The sequence below is a fragment of the Panthera uncia genome (genome assembly GCF_023721935.1).
Source record: "Panthera uncia isolate 11264 chromosome A3 unlocalized genomic scaffold, Puncia_PCG_1.0 HiC_scaffold_11, whole genome shotgun sequence".
NCBI classification, from domain to species: domain Eukaryota; kingdom Metazoa; phylum Chordata; class Mammalia; order Carnivora; family Felidae; genus Panthera; species Panthera uncia.
This window is the reverse complement of record NW_026057578.1, coordinates 59,297,556-59,314,556: the sequence shown is the minus strand read 5'-3', so window position 1 is coordinate 59,314,556 and position 17,001 is coordinate 59,297,556. Positions and strand designations below refer to the sequence as shown.

Sequence of the window (17,001 nt, the reverse complement as noted above, 5' to 3'; positions counted from 1 at the left end):
ATTTAACTGGGTTTCCTGTTTTTATTTGCTATATCTGGCAATGCCAGTCAATGAATACAGGATTCATTTTGTGGAAATCCACATTGCAGCTAACTTCCATGGAAATACCTTTAAGGAGACATAACCCTTAATTTACATACACACCACACCACAAAATGCAGACAACTCTTCCTTTAATGTGATTCATGTTATTTTGATGACCTTCAAGTCAAATTCAGATTCACAGTTACAAGCTCCATTAGCTAGTTTTATCTGTGTAACACTTGAGGCCTCCTGTTTGCTCTGAAGCATTAGAAGCCGTGTCTCTTGAAGTATTTGGCTCGTGCAAGGACATCATTGCAGAAGTCACAGTTCAGGTCTTGGCTGCTTCTGATGTAGCCAGGACCTCCAGCATAGGCACAGAGTCCACCTGGAATTTGTGAGATGGGTTAATGCTGACCCTATAGTCCCTCATTGCTTCAGGGTCTCAGCAGTTAGCTTAGATTCTCTTTCCTAATTGCTTCATAGGAGGCAACTGAAGTTTGGGGGAATCTGATGTAATGTCTTGTATTTGTTCTTCTTACTTCATGCTGTGAAGCCACCAACCCTGGGTTACACTTACCTCTCAGGTACTGGTCAGGGGTCCAGGTTGGAAACCTGGTCTGGATTTCTTTGATCCTAAGTGTCAGGACCTCGATTATCTGAGAAACCTGGGACTCGCTGATCCAGGATGTGGGAGCGTAAAGGCCAGGGTCCTAGAGGGAGGCAGAGGAAAAGCTAAGTAAGCCAGGTGGGAGAGTGACAGGACTTCATGGGATCAGTGTTGCTTTTTAATTTCCCTTCTTTTTTCTCTCCTCCTCCTCTGGCAGAGCTAATGCCACCTTTAATCTCCCTGGGAATAAACAGTAAAAGTTACAAGGTTTGGGCAAGTGAAGCATGAGCAGACATTTTGCAACTGCTTCATTATAATGGTGAGAGGCAGAATTGAAAACCTAAGGTGACAGAAGTAGTGAACATCCCAGTCTGATGCCCTCCTTCAGTGTTTAAATGTAAGCCCTCCAAACCGGTCAGAAACAGCTTTTTCTATCTGTACTTGTTATTCTCCTTCCAGGTAATCTGAATATCTAAAAGTACTTCTAATTTTTCTTATACATCTTTGGTTACCATTCCACATGAGTTTCAACATATTTAGGAGAAATGTCTGACTCGGGACAATTCCTTCATCTTCAAAGTAAATGGGCTCATCCTTTTCCCAAGGACAAGATTTCACAAAGGCAGAGCAAGGCATCAGAAATGATGCTGACCCTAACTTCGCCCTTGTTGGTATTGGTCCCTGTTTTGCATTTTCCAGCTGCCATGTGACTTTGCAGCAATGACTCCATCCTTGTAAAAGCACCTCCTCACTTGGAAAGGATGGATTGCATGCCTTCCCCTTCACCCCATCCTCATCAGATTATCGGATGAGTCCCTAAATCAAAATGAGATAAAGTATTTGAAAGTACTTTTAAATTGCAAAGTGTCATTCCAAATAGTAGTAGGAAGCCAGTTTAAAGATCACTGAGGAGATCACATGCTCCTAAAAGCTAAAAAGATGACCACAGTATTTAAAGCCTTCCCAACAATTACAATAATAATGTCAAATGTAATAGAAAAAAAAATCACAGCACCATTGTCTCCTTGCCATCCTTGATCCCCCCCCCCCACCCAGACACAATGAATTCAACAGTGGGGTTAATGCCCAGTTCCCTGGGAGTCTCTGTGAGACAAGTTGAGACCAGGCAAAATTAGTGCAAAAATAAAACTGGATCTTCAGAACTAAGAATTGCATAGAAGAAAGAAAAGGAAAAGGAATACAATATTTGCTGAGAATCTGCCAGATACTAAGCACATTTTCCCATTATTGCATTGAGTCTTCATAACAATTCTATGAGGATGGCGTCTTATAGGTGAGGAAACTGAGGCCTAGGAAGATTAAATGAAGTCACGTGGTTACAAAATAACAGAACAAGGAACCAGACTAGGGGACCACAGATGATATCCTGGAAACACAGTGTAGTTGATTTTGAAAAGAAACCATGGCTCAAAACAAAACAGTGATGCTACTACCTGCATCAGGCAGGGATGTGGCTCTCACAGTGCCAGGGAGCACCTTTCATTCTGTGTTCCATAGAACTGCACTTCAGGGTGTCCACAACAACAAATGTGAAGATGTCCCCTTAGCATCATGCCATGCATCACAACAGCCATATGTCATAACTGACAGAGAGTTACCTGCACAACCCCGATTCCATCACCCACATTGTCCACATTGACCATAATGTTGCCACCATGAGACTCCCTGGACAAGACACCAGCGATCACTGCAGGATCCATGCAGTACTTTTGGCCAACAGTACGAATCACAGGCTGATATCTCAGGATGTATGGCATGTCTATTTCAGCCAGCCTTTCAGAAGCACGAACTCCTAAAGCAAACACAGAAGGAAGGATGTGGCTTGTGTGACTTAGGCTGACATGGGAGCTCAAGAGGACAGAAATCACACTCCAAGGATCTGGGCAGTTGTCTAGGACCAAGAAGCCCATGTTTCAGTCTGAAATCCTAGTGGACCTGAAAGTATGATTCTTCTTTGGGCTTGAGTTGGTGTCCACTGAGGCAGGGTCCTTTATGGTTTCCAGTGCCTCTTGCTGGACTCTCAGGGGATGCTCTGGCCCACACAGGACAATTCTCTAGGCACAGGCACACTGGCCCCATCCTAAGCACCCCAATCAGATATGCCTATCCATCAGCTACAATGGGCACCAGATGTGAAAGAGAGAATCCCCCAACCCCTTTAAAAAGTCCTTGTTTCCCTGACAGGTTTGCTCACTCTTGCCCACCTTTCCCACCTAAAAGGACATCCAGATATTGCATGATCTTAAACCATTGTAGAATAACAAGGATGTTGGGCAAAATTAAAACTAATACTGATTTACCTGGCTGGCCCGTTTACCTTGTAAGCATTTTTTGTGGTTTCAAAATTATTCTCATCTACATTCTACCGACCAGAGTTTACAACAAGACTGTAAAATAAGTACTTTAAAGTCCTTTCAGTAGAGATGGAGGGGAACTAAATGACTCATTGAAGAACCACAGCACACACTTAGACACGGTCTTTGGACTCCACGTCTAGTGCTCTTCCCACTACTTGGTAGTGTGGGGCTGTGGGAAATAGTGGGAGCCAAAGGATATGTTGAGAGGACCAAAATTTGTGAGGAAGGACAGGGAGACATGGGTGTGAAGTGTCGGGAGAAGGGACAAGTTCCTGTCAAAGTCACCCTTGCCAAAAGGAGGCGCCTTCCGAGAGAAAGGGAAGTGGAGGGTGAGGTGGACATTGGGATTATAAATACCACAGTAGTTCAGGCCTTGACGTTTTCCAATCCCACAAGATGCTCCAGGGGTGTTGAAGTTTCGGATGTTTCCATAGCATCCCCAGTTGCTGCTTTCAGATAAATCTACAAATTGAGAAAATTTCAATGTAAGGCATTGAACTAGACTCATGTTGATCATCTGTCCATGAATGAAGTACCATTAATAAAAAGAACTTTACCAAAATCAATTACAAGAACTTCACTCTAAGTTGAAACACTTTTGAAATTTACAGTATGGTGACTAGGAAATTATCACAGAAACCCCCTCGATACAAAATTGTCATCTCCTATCCTGCAGGCATGGGGAACTGTTGGAGCAGCTATACTCTTCGCAAAGCCCTGGGGATGTCCAATGTTGTTGAGTTGGTGTCTTGGAATCAAACCAGATGATCTCTTCCCTGTAACTAGTCCTCATCCTGTATGCTAGGGGAACTCTCAGTACTTCACCGTCAAATATTCCTGACCGGTTGGTCAGGTGAGATATTTATGGTTGCTCTAGAGAACCAGAGGGAAGAAAGCACTTCTCATTAGATTGCTCTTTTTTTATTTACTTTCTTCTTTGCTCATATCATCAAATCTTCATGATTTGCAAATCTTTGGAAATAAATCTACTACACATCATCATATGTGTATTGTATATTTATATAAATGCCTTTTAAAGTTCTAATTTCTTACTGAGAGCTTCTTGAGATTGACATCTGAAAATATTAATATTTTGGAGTAAATACTTCTAATTTACGAACTTTTGATAAGTAATCTGAAAGAAATATGGAGATTAAAAGACCTGGTCTTTTTTAAGTGTAGTAAAAGCTAAATGAGCTGATGTGTCTTTTTTTTTCAATCAGTACATTTTTATATTTATAATTGGTGACAAATAGCCTTAATATTGTAATTGGTTGTGTCATTCATTGCTCCTGCCCCATAGCCACTCCCTAGTCATATTAAATGCTCCTTAAAGTTCCTTATATTCCCAAAATATCTTGTTGAAATTTAAAAATACTTGTTAAATAAATGGATCAATCAATAAATGAATAAATGTAACACCCTTTCTGAGTAATCATCAGAAGTTACAGCTATGATAAAATTTGCTTCTCCTGAGAAACTATGCTTCCCCCTTTTATTTATCAAAAAATATGTACTTTTCCCTTTGCCCCAGCTGCAAGGAAACTTAAGACCAAATCTGAAATTTCAAGCATAGCAGCTATGTCAGCCTCAGTGGTTAGCTTAGTCACATGTTTTTGATCTCCTTCATGCTAGCTTTCTATTTGAAATTGCATTTGAATTATTACAGGAAGCCATCACAATTCTTCTACAGTGCTTATCAATGAGTACTTATCAATGATGTATATTTAAAGCCTACAGTACTTATCAATGAGTACTTATCAATGAATACTTATCAATGATGTATAAAGTCTATAGCACTTATAAATAAATACTTATCAATGATGTATATTTAAAGTCCAGCTTCCAGCAATGCTGTCTTAAGCCAAGCCTACATTCTGGGGAACCCCCTCCTTTGTGGGGCATCTGGAAAGAAGCTATTTTTCAGTGGCTATTATTAAGTCCAGTATTTTTTGGACAGCTTAGAAAAAAAAACATTTTCTACTGCAGTTTCAAGTATCAGAAATACCATTCTGTTCCTATGCTTACCCTTCCCATCTCCAAGGTCATGTAGGAGACCCTTACTCACCAGTAAGTGCAAGGAGACCCAGAAGCAGCCACAGCACAGACATATTGATGAGCTGATTCTACTGGTCCTAAAATGATTTTAGAATAGAAATTAACTCAAAGATGTGAAAACATCAATCGTCATCATACATAACAATATGTACTGTTTCTATGGAAAGAGGTAAAAAAAAAAAAAGAAAAACTTTTTCACCCATATCTTAACTAAGAAAATTATTTGAATCATAATAAGAAAAGCAAAAGTAAGACATGTGCTCCATCCATCCTTTTAATTAGCTTTAAAATGATGATACTCCTGCTTGGTCCACAGGGACTCACCATACCAACAAGTTACTGGATAGTAATTATTTCAAGAAGACAAGATACTTTGATTCTCAACACTGAGAAGAAACATAGTGACCTGAGTTCAGATGCTGAAAAACAAACTTTTGATGCGTGAGCCTTATCTCAGTTGTAGCCCTCTCCTTATGAAAAGATAATGTGAAAAGGAGAATCTTATATTAGTGTTTCTCTTCATTTGGGTTCTTTTTTGTTCAGTGTAGAGGAAAGGTTATAGTGCCTTCAGGGTCTTGGAACATACTTTGTTTTGATTGGAGGAAGGAATTGGTAGACCTTCCTCACTGCTCTAACACCCCAGCCTGGGAATCTCAGACCCCTTTGGCCACCTTAAGCCATGTTCCCCATTCCCCTTCTGCAAGACTCCTGTACAGGAGAAAACCTGGGCCAGAACCTGGGAAGATAGAGACACGGGTTGATTCCACCAGCAAAGTCAAAATCCCATGAAGTCAGGTCATGGGCAGGGGGCCAGAATTGAACTTACAAGATGCTCACTAGATGGGAGAAGTGATAAATGGTCAGCATCAAGCACTTGCACTCACCCACTTTCTCTTTCTCATCCCAACCATTTCTGTAACCAACTTCCATGTGTGCAAAGAGCCTTGGTTCTCCCACTAGCTACCTAACAAATACACAAATGCCACCTAGCATAGTTGACTCCAGGCAATGCTGAAGGAGCTGGCCTTCTGTCCCCAAATTCTCCACCTCCCACTAACCCCTCCCACTGCAGAGTGTTCCTCATCCTCTCCCTAGGTCAGCTGAGCCTGACTACCTATCATTTTGAATTACTACTATCATTATAAGTAAGAGTGTGCATAAAAATACGGCACTTGGCACTTTCTCATCTCTTTTGTTTTGAGGTTATTCTTTTTTTTTAATGTTTTATTTATTTTTGAGAGAGAGAGAGTGAGCAGGGTAGGAGCAAAGAGAGAGAGGGAGACAGGGGATCGAAAGCAGGCTCCAAGCTGACAGCAGCAAGCCCGACGCAGGGCTCAAACTCACAAACTATGAGATCATGACTTGAGCCAAAGTCAGACACTCAACCAACTGAGCCACCCTGGCGGCTTTATGGGTGAGATTACTCTTTATGGGTGTTTCCTTCCAAACACCCAGGAAAAGATTATGTCTCAAGGTAAAGGAGAGGTATTAAGGAAGTCATTTGAATTAAGTCTTATACCAAGCAATTGTGTGCTCCTCAGACATGGCCATTTGTTTTGTTTTGGTTTTCTTCCCCACAACACTGAGATGGTCTACCTGATTTCCCTTAGTTGAGTGGAAAATGCCATGCTCAGAAAGCTACAGGAACGTGGAATTTTAGCTGGGTCTGCAAAATTTCTCAGGTTCAAACACTCAACAGGAATTGTTTATTATGTACCCACTGAGCCTCCAACACTGACTGAGAGAGGACACTGAGTCCCAGGAAAAAGAATGGAGAAAGATCCAGTTAGGTATAGGAAAAGCTCATACAGTCTCATGAAAGTTTGTCTTCACAGAGACTTCTCACTGGCTTTATGGAAAGAATCCTGAAGAAAAAAGCACTGCTGGCATCCAGATGCTAAACCCAGGGCATTTTACTCTTGTTGCTGTTTTTCCAGGGAACAAAAATACTTCCTCTTGGAAACCCAAGTGGAAAAGGACTTAGTTTTCATTGCAACATGAAAGCTACCTCACATTCCAAGAATGGAACTAAAGCTCTGTTGAGCAAGCACTTGAATGAAAAGAGGCTATGTAATTATGTGTGTCAATTACTTAGAAATACAAAGTTACTTTTATTATGTTTTAATTGCATCAGGAAAGAGCAACAAGTGACAATGGAAATAAACACAGCATACTGAAATAACTCAAACTCTGTGACCCAAATTTACAGATGCCAAAAAGCACTCTGTGTTTTAGAAGGGACTGTTGAGGCATTGCTGGAGTGTGCTCAGGGTAACCAAGTGTCCATTTGGTTACTTATGGCTAATTTCTTAATCCCCTGGGGCTCCCTGCACTTGAAACCATTATCAGAATGTCAAGCCAAGACAGCACAGTGCTCATAATTAATGCCAAGCACAGTAGCTCTGCTGGCATCCCTCTTCTTCCTTCCTGAAGAGCAAAACAGTGACACACACCACAGGATGTCAACAAGCTGGAGCAGTAGCCTGATGGGCACACTGGAAACAGACAACCTGAGCATCCCTTGGGGCCAGTTCAAGTTCCTGATGGCCTCTACCCATCTTCCCTCCACTGAATGCTTTATAATTCCCAAAGCACTGGTTAGGTTTGTAAGGCATAATAAACCATCTTCTCCTCCCTTAAGCAATTTTTCTGAAAAAGGTGGAAATAAAAGTTTTTGGTCTTTGTAATTCTCTCACTACAGAACTCATGTTCCTTTTCCATGAATGTGCTCTCAGGTCTTCACCAGAAACCTTAAATCATAGCCACTACACGTCCTTAGGGCCCTCCAACCAGCCTGGAAAATGTGTTGTATCAGCTCCCTGAGGTGCTGATGAGGAAGCTGACCCTGCCCCATCATGGCCCCCTGTTTGATGCTAGAAGAATTGAGGGCCTCTCTACACATGCATGTTAGACAGGTCTCCCACTCCACACTGTCTTGTCGCCTGCTTTTATTGATAACTTGTCTTTCCGTCTGCTTTCTCCCTGTGGGCTGATAGGCCTTTCCAGTAGTATCTCCTCTTAGTCATCCACACTCTTGCTGCCCTGTCTTTTCCCTCTCTCCTCACAGCAACACCCTAGCCCATTGCTCTGCAGATTGCTATCCACCAACAGGACTAAATTAAAATAATAGCAATGACAGTCACAAATATCAAATGTTTTCTACTATGATCACGTTTTCTTGAGAAAAATATAACTTTTAGAGTAAAATTTAAGGTTCCTTCTGAACTCACTTTTTTAAAATTATCTTGTAACGTACTTTATTTTTTTTTAATTTTTTAAAACATTTTATTTATTTTTGAGACAGAGAGAGACAGAGCATGAATGGGGGGGTGGCAGAGAGAGAGGGAGCCACAGAATCGGAAGCAGGCTCCGGGCTCTGAGCCATCAGCCCAGAGCCCCATGCAAGGCTTGAACTCACGGACCGTGAGACCGTGACCTGAGCTGAAGTCGGACGCTTAACCTACTGAGCCACCCAGGCGCCCCCTGAACTCACTTTTTGCAGAATTGCATGCTCTGTGAATATGTATGTTTCCTGAATTTGGATTATGAGCAGTTTACCAACCCCAAAGGTGTGATGGCATCTCTTCACTCTCTGCAGGCAAATCCTTTCTTCTCTCTCTGTAAGCCCTCTGTGCCCTATTAGCCTCATTTTGCCCATCTGGGCAAACTCTTCCCAGAGTTGAGAACTCCAGGAAGGCTCCTTTCCTGGTCCTGGGAGCTATCCCCAGAATATCTCTTTCTGAACAAAGATCAAATGAAAGAGATCATGGCCTCTCTGTTAAATCTGCTTGAAGCTTGTCTCTCCTTTTACTTAGCCACGCTTAAGCTGCTAAACATGTTGGCCTTAGCTCCTTCAAGGTTTCCAGAGAAAATAGGATTCTATTATAGAGCCATTATGTAAGGTGTATGAGGTTAATGCAACGTTGTCAGGAATGTGATGGTGGGGGAGAGATTGCTATCTGGCAAAATACCAACACCTCAATCCTTTGGCTTTGTTGTTGTTGTTGTTGTTGTTTAATTTTTATTTATTTATTTTCAAAGAGAGAGAGAGAGAGAGAGAGAGAGCAGGGGGAGAGGCAGAGACGGAGGGAGAGAGAGAATCCCAAGCAGGCTCTCTGCTGTCAGCACAGAGCCCAACTTGGGGCTCGATCTCACAAACCATGAAATTATGACCTGAGCTGAAATCAAGAGCCACCCAGACACCCCAGTCAATCCTTTGGCTTTGAAATCATAGCAAAGACATCCTATTCAGCCTATTACACCTTCTGTTAAATGTACATCTATTTCTGTTCTTTGTTTTGCACATGCTCACAAATCCAAAAGTAACTCTACACTTGCATTAACAGAAATCTATGTTTTTATAAGTATTATAATGAACAAAAAATAATCATCCCATCATCTACATAATCTTTTATAACTTGGGCTTTCCTTGCAAGGTCTTTAAGTTTTATCCAACTCCAAATTTTCTTGTTTACTTAGCAGCAAAGACACCATCATTACCAATTGATCACCATAGACTGGATCTTTCACTCTAAATAAGCCTGAAAGTAAGTTTCCCCAGTCCATCTTATACTCACCTGTCTTCTGTTACCTCTTGTCCTTAGAGGCAAATCAGTCCACAATGCTTTATATAGAGTCCCTGTCCTGCTTCCTCTTTTTAAAAGTGTTGACTTCATCCTCTTATGAAAAGAGTTATGGCTAACTCTCACAAGTTATAGTAATAATCACAATAATTACAAATACTTTGAACTTATATAGGGCCTTTTATTCAAGAATGTCCTGGCATTGTGCAAACATTAACCAATTACTTTCCTAGCACACCTCAGAGGTGGATCATAGTTTGTAGATTCATGTTGATGCTTTCAGTCCAACATTTGCTTTTAATTGCACCAGTCTAGGAGTTGGGCAAGATAAGAAAAGAAGGAAGGAAGGAAGGAAGGAAGGAAGGAAAAAGGAAAGAAAGAAAGAAAGAAGGGAAGGAGGGAAGGAGTGAAGGAAGGAGGGAAAGAAGGAAAGAAGGAAAGGGAAAGGAAAAAAAAGAAAGAGAGGGGGAAGAAGAAAGAAAGAAAGACAGAAAGAAAGAAAAAAGAAAAAGAAAAAAAGAAAGGAAAGGAAAGGAAAAGAAAGGAAAGGAAAGAAGAGGGAAAGAAATTGAATTTGGAATGTCAAAAACTCATTCTTGGTTGGTGTTTCAAGCAAGGAGAACCACACCTTAGACAAACTGAATTGTTTTTATATACGGGTAGTTCATACATTTTGTTCCTAAATTCCTACCTCAATAAATACTTTGAGAAGTTTTATATGAAGTTTCCAGGAAGGACTCTGCCCTAGATTGCCCAAGGGATGAGTTTCATAAGTAGAAGAGGGAACCCTCTCTATTACCAACCACACCCTTTGCCCCATCTCTACTGAATGACTTGATTTTCCCTCAACACAGCCCCATCATTTGCTCTATACCTTCCTACAGGCTCTTCCCCCTGCCTGAAATGTCCTTAGGGACAGGCACTATGTCTCATGTGTCTTTATAACCCCACCCTAACACCCTGCCTGACACATAGGAGATACTCAATAAAATCCCTAGAATAAATGGCTTGCTCATTGTTAACTTGTTTGTAATCTGTCTCCTCTGCATCTCCTGCCTTCTCCCCCTGCCTCCACCCTGACACAACTAGAATGTAAGCTCTGAGCAGTGACCTTGGCTGCTTCATTATGACCGAGTCCTCAGAGCCCAGATCAGAGTCTGACATATTATGGGTGTTTGGTACATATATGTTGAATCAGTCAGGGCATGAAGAATTCCTACAACCTTACCCATCAAGATTCAGACTGGGTCCCCAATGCCAGGTCTCAGGGTAAGCTTGCATTGCTCATGACCCATTCAGGCAGCCCTGTGGATATTTCTATCACAGCACCTGTGACACTCTTTTTTTTTTTTTTTTGTCAGTCTGAAAACACCTGGAGAGCAAAGACTGGGTCTTTTTTCCTCTATCCCCTAAATAGCACATAAGGAATATTCAATAAATGTTTATGGAAAGAATAAGCGAATGAATTAATGGATAGGATATTTAAGACTGCAGCTCAGATTTTGGGGATTAGGATTTTGTTGCTGTCTACCAGTGGCTGAAATGATGAGGCCACAAGAATGCAGGGCACTGTGAGCAAGGACCCAGACCCAGAGACCCAGGGAGTCTGGATCCAGACCCAGAGACCCAGGGACCCTGGATCCACTGGATCCAGAGCCAGAGACCCAGGGAGTTCCTGAACTTTAAATTTGGGAAGGAGGATATGAGAATGCTTGTCTCCTCTCTGTTATCGGCAGAGTTGGAATATAAAGCAGGGCAATAATGTGCCCTGAAGACATATCCTTACAAAAAAACGGAGCCCTTTCTTTTCATTTTGTCTAGCACACACCAACAACTAAAATTTATTACAGTGTAAGGAAATATGGAAATGCCTTGACCCCACCTGCCCTGACCATGTCACCAGGGCTGATCTAACCCAGTATCCACATTAGTATCCTGGAAGGTTCTCCCTAGTCGGAGGCCAGCATGTTGCCTGGCAACAGCTCCGCAGAAATGATGCCCATATAAGCTTCAGGCTTGTTCAGTCCTCGTCCAGTTCCCATATGGATAAAAATTCCTTCCAAAGACCTGGTGTACAACAGTAGGGGAGGTGGTGTGGATATGGGAAAAAAAAGCTTGCTGCACTTAATCTTAAGTGACACTAAATAGGAACAGCGCAAAATATTCCCTGTCATGCTCCCAGAGCCAGGAGAGCAATGAATGCCTCTACAATTCTGATGCCAGTTCTCATGTGTTTTTTGTTGTTGTTTTTTGTTTGTTTGTTTGTTTGTTTGTTTTCTTTTCCATACAGGCAATTCTATGACACCAGTTTGGTGTCTGCAATTTAACTCAGTTCTGACACTATGTACCTGGAGACAGCATCAGATCTCAGATTAAGGGTTCAGTCTTACAAGAATGCTCCCACCCCAGTTCAGACACCCATTACAAGACCAGGTTGTCACCTGTGCTTCTGACAGACAGACTATAAATCTGAGGTTCTGAATCCTTGGGGTCAATTAATTTGCTAGAATGGCACATAGAACTCAAAGAAACATTTTACTGACTAGATTACTGGTTTCTTATAAAAGGATATAACTCAGGAATAGCCAGATGGAAAAGATTTGTAGGGTGAGATATGGGGACAGGATATAGAGCTTCTATGCTGTCTCCAGATACACTCCTGTCCATGAATCTCCACCAACCTGGACGCTCTCCCAACCCCCTCGTTTTGGGTTCTTATGGCAGCATTACTTAGCCATGACTGATTGACCAGGGAGATTGAACTCAATCTCCAGCCACTCCCCCCTTCCCAGAGGTTGGGTTAGGGATGAGGGAACTGAAAATGCCAACCTTTTAATCACTCATTTGTCCCTCCTCCCACCCACCCTCCACCTTTCTTTCCAAAACCCACCTCATTAACATAATAAAAGGCACCTTTATTGTTCTCATCCCCTGGGAAATTCCAAGGATTTTAGGAGATCTGTACCAGGAATGGAGATGAAAACCAAATATATATTTCATTTCTTTTTTCTTTTTTTAAAATAATCCAATGGTATCTTTATAAGCACCAGAAGAGATACCAAGATGCATACACACAGAGAAAAGGCCATATGAGTGATGACGTTTTGGGGTGATGGGGGTTCATGGGGCCTGGAGCCAATGACCAAGAAAGAATTCTTGAAGTTGTCTTTGGTGCAAAAAGGTGATTTTATTAAAGCATGGGGACAGGACCCATGGGCAGGAAGAGCTGCACTGGGGTTGTGACCTGCTCCTCAGGTTGGGAGGGGTTCAGGGATAGAGTAAGTCTCTAAGGAATTTTGGAAGCAAGATTTCCAGGACCTTGAGAAGGTAGATATTGCTAGGGAAACACCAGGGAAACACCATTTATTACCATTTAATAAAACCTTAGTCATGAGACCCTTAAGATGAATATTTGGGGGCCATTAGCTTGGAGTATGATTGCCAGCATATATCTTGGGGCAGTTGAGATAAAGGAAGTAGATTTACAGGATTCTCAAGGTTGGGATAATGTTAAGCTAAGGTTCTCTTTTGCCCCTAGCAAAGTGTCATCATTGAAGCAGCTGAGCTCCTGGAGGGAGGTCATTCTGCCAGTTACAAGGACTTGTCAGTGGGCTATAGGCAGTAAGGGAATTTAATTTTTCATTTGCTTTGGTTTCCCACATTACCGTGGCAAGCACTCAAACCCCTTTCCTTTGTTCTTGGGTAGCCAGGAGTGTCCAAGGAATATCACACATATTCCGCCTGGGGGGAAGGGGAGAGGTGCCAGCCTGTATTTTACCCTCAGGTTGCCCCGCACTCCCTCATCATGAGGACACAGCAAGAGAGTACCCATCTGCAAGCCAGGAAGAGAAGGCTCAAGAAAATCCCAACCTGGGGTGACCAGTGGCTCAGTTAGAAGAGCATGTGACTCTTGATCTCGGGGTTATGAGTTTGAGCCCCATGTTGGGTGTAGAGATTACTTTAAAAAATAAATAAATAAAACTTAAAAAGAGAGAAAGAATCCCAATCAGCCAATACCTCAATCTTAGACTTTCACCCTCCAAAAACGTGACAAAATAAATTTATGTTGTCTGAACCCAAATGTATATTTCTTATTACAAATCACAATATTGCACTCCTTCACTTCACTCCCATCCCAGCCTTACTTCACAGACACAGGATCTTCTTCTTAGTTTGAGTCTGTGTATGGAATGAATTTAGCTTTCTTACTTTTACCTTAAGGCTGGGTTCTGCATGGTATCCCTCCATAGGAACATAAATCAATTGACAAAAACCCCAAAACAAATGGATAGTTTTACAGGAAATTACCTTGAGAGGTACCAAAAAGAGAATCATTCTACACATCACCAAACTTCCTAAAAATCCTCTTTTTTCATCTATCTCTCCAAAGTTTCAGAAAGTGTCTTCTCCCAACCATATTTCTTCTATAAAATGCCTCTTAAACAATATCTTTTTCCCCATCCTTCTCTACTCCCAGTACTTGTTGGCATTTTCTAATACCCTAATAATGTAGTATTACAAGATTCTTCTGCATTAAAATTGAAAGCATTTACTGAACATATTGTGGGTGTCCAGATTGAATGGGGATTGGTGGCCTTGAGTGGTGAAAGAATTTGCCCAAGGCAGAACAAAGGAGATAGTTTATTGAATACACTGCAAGGGAGCAGCAGGCTGGACAGCAAAGGAGAGATTGTCTGCCTGGAGGCAGTGGTGAGGGGCTATAGTTATAGGGTAGAGAAGAGAGTATGGGAATGTATGGAATTTTCCATCTTTTAGTAATCTTAGGAACTGTTCCTGGTGGTTAACTAGTCAGTTAGGGCCTATAGCTATTTTGAGGTGGGTCATTTAATGAGCCTGTTCGTGTTAGCTGGATGGTCACTGCGGGCCCTATTGCCTTGCTCAGGTTTCCACTTCTCAAGCCTGTTGCCTAAAAGCCAACATATCAGAATCTGTTACAAATGCCATCTCTATTACTCCTCACTTAAATGTCTGAGTTGACAGAGGAGGAAGGTATCTTGGTTGGGAATGGAGAGACTGAGTTAAGCACCCAGCTTCTCTCTTCCCCTGGATGCTGCCTTAGCATTTAGCTCTTAAATTCTGTACCATCTCTTTTAGGCAGGTGCTTCCTGGACTCCTGTTTTGTCAGTCTCCTGCCCTTCTCAGCGTTAACCTTTCAACTACCTTCAGTCCTGAGTGAAGCTACCATCTTTGGTTGCTGCTATTCATGTCTCTGAGAAATGGCTTCTCATGGACCCTGCCTGTGATAAGTTCCAATTCTTCTCCAATGTACCTGGGTCCTCTAACCCTAAAAATCCTAGTGATCTAAGAGGGCGTTGTCCATGAAGAAAAATGATATCTTTATGTTTTAAAAGGACCCTCTGGCTGTTAATTAGATTAGAGGTGAACAAGAGTTGAGAGATATTGAAGAGGACCAGGTGAGCGATAATAGTTGCACTAGGATGATGGGTAACAGAGAGGACTAGATGCAGAGGACGAGGAAAAGAGAGGGGACATAAGCAACTAGCAGAATGGTGTTGAATCTTAAATGTGAAAGAAGACTAAGAATTGAGTTTTAAACATTGGAATATGCAGCATGATTTTTCTCAGGTGTTAGAAATAAACCCATTGACCCAATCAAAGGAAGGATGCTGAGACTCTGAACATAGTGAAGGGAGGCTTTAATCAACGTTCTTGCATGAGTGGGTGTCTGATGGACAGGAACACTTGGGGCAGTTACAGCAGACAATTTATCTCCTAGCATGCAAGTCCCTCCCCTGGTTCCTCATTGGCTGAGTACTACAGAGGTTACAGCCTTACCCGGAAGTTGCCTATGCCCATGTAAGGCAAAAAGTAACCTGATTGGAACAGGAAAATGTACATTCCCTGAAGTGCCACAGAGACTATCAGTTCCTCCTCCCTTTGTTCTTTGGCGCATGCTCATTGCAAAGCCCCCCAAAATAAGCCTGCAAAATGGAGAGGGGAAGAAGAACCAGGAAGTGAAGTGTCTAAGGGTTTGAAACTCCATCGTTGGTGTGGTGGTGGTGGTGGGGTGTTCATACATATTTCCAATAAGTTGTAAACCTATTATTAATTAGAACAGCTTTTATTTGGTATTTCTGAAAATGAATCACCTCTCTTATCTTTCACACCAGGAATTGCCCCTATCTTCAATTTCCTGTAACACAGGTGAGTACCATGAGAGTACCCATTTGTAACTTTACCCTACCTCTTGTCCACAGTCTCTTGGATCAGTGGTGGGAAAATAACCTGAGATGAGCCAAGAAGCAACTTGGAACCAAGAGAGAGATGTGATAATTTCTCTCCAAATTGCTGAAACCAAGGACATGTGGATTTGGTATTTGTTGGTAGTCTAGAACAGGGATGGACAAACTGCAGCCCAAGGGCCACCACTTGTTTTATAAATAAAATTTTATTAGAATACAACCATGGCCATTCATTTACATATTGTCTATGACTGCTTTTGTGCTACAATGGTAGATTTGAGTATTTGTGACAGGTACCGCATGGCCCAGAAGTCTACCTGAGCCTCTAAGAAAAAGCTTGCCAACCATTGGTCTAGAATTTCCATTTGGTCTGAAGAGCTAAAGCCAAAAAAAGGCAGCTAGAGAGAAAAATGAAGTAGCTGCACAGGAGGAATGAAGAGGAATAATTGAAGAGAATCCTGACAACACCCTAAGCCAGGTTCCAAAAGGCCTAACCACATTCCTATTCTCAAGTTCAGTTGAGACATCTCAGTTGAGTTATACTACATTCCTGTTATTATTTAAAGTAATTTGAGTTAGGATAATTATAGCTGCAACTAAAGGGTACCATTATTTAATTTACCCACTTATTTGTCTCTCATTCATTCATTCTAAAATTTTATAAAGGGCTTATTCTGTGTCAGGCAAGATGCTGGTGAAGAGCACAACTATGACCTTGCCCTTGTAAAGCTTATATTCTAATATAATGAGTTAGGCTTCAAGTGCCTGTGAGACATACAAGTAAAGATGTCACGGTGGCATTTGGAGCTCAGAAGTGAGGCCTGGATTGATAACTATAAATTTGGGAGTCATTGCTATATAGAGGGAAGTAAGCGTGGGGAACTAGAAGACGCTGTTTGGGAAGAAACCAACAAGTGAGAATTGAAGTATGCCCTTTACCAGTCCTTGAATAACCCCAATACTTAGGGATTGAGTAGAGGGGGAAAAAAAACTGGAGAAGGAGCCCAAATAGGAGAGACCATACAGGAAGGGAAAACTAGTAGAGTATTGTTAGAAAGAAACAGCACGTTCAAAATGGAGTCACTTATGTTAGGCCCCACCAAGACTTAATACCTAACCTAATTGCA

At 41.8% G+C, this 17,001-nt stretch overlaps 1 protein-coding gene across 1 annotated transcript; it reads right to left on the bottom strand.

Moving 5' to 3' along the window:
* Positions 1-290: 290 nt before the first annotated feature.
* LYG1 (lysozyme g1) lies at positions 291-5,190 on the bottom strand. Its single transcript, XM_049650192.1, has 5 exons — positions 5,078-5,190; positions 3,367-3,471; positions 2,251-2,444; positions 602-734; positions 291-409 (listed from the first exon to the last, which is right to left on the bottom strand). Exons 1-5 carry the CDS (start codon positions 5,118-5,120, stop codon positions 291-293), a joined length of 594 nt encoding a protein of 197 aa, XP_049506149.1. The 5' UTR covers positions 5,121-5,190.
* Between the last annotated feature and the right edge of the window lie 11,811 nt (positions 5,191-17,001).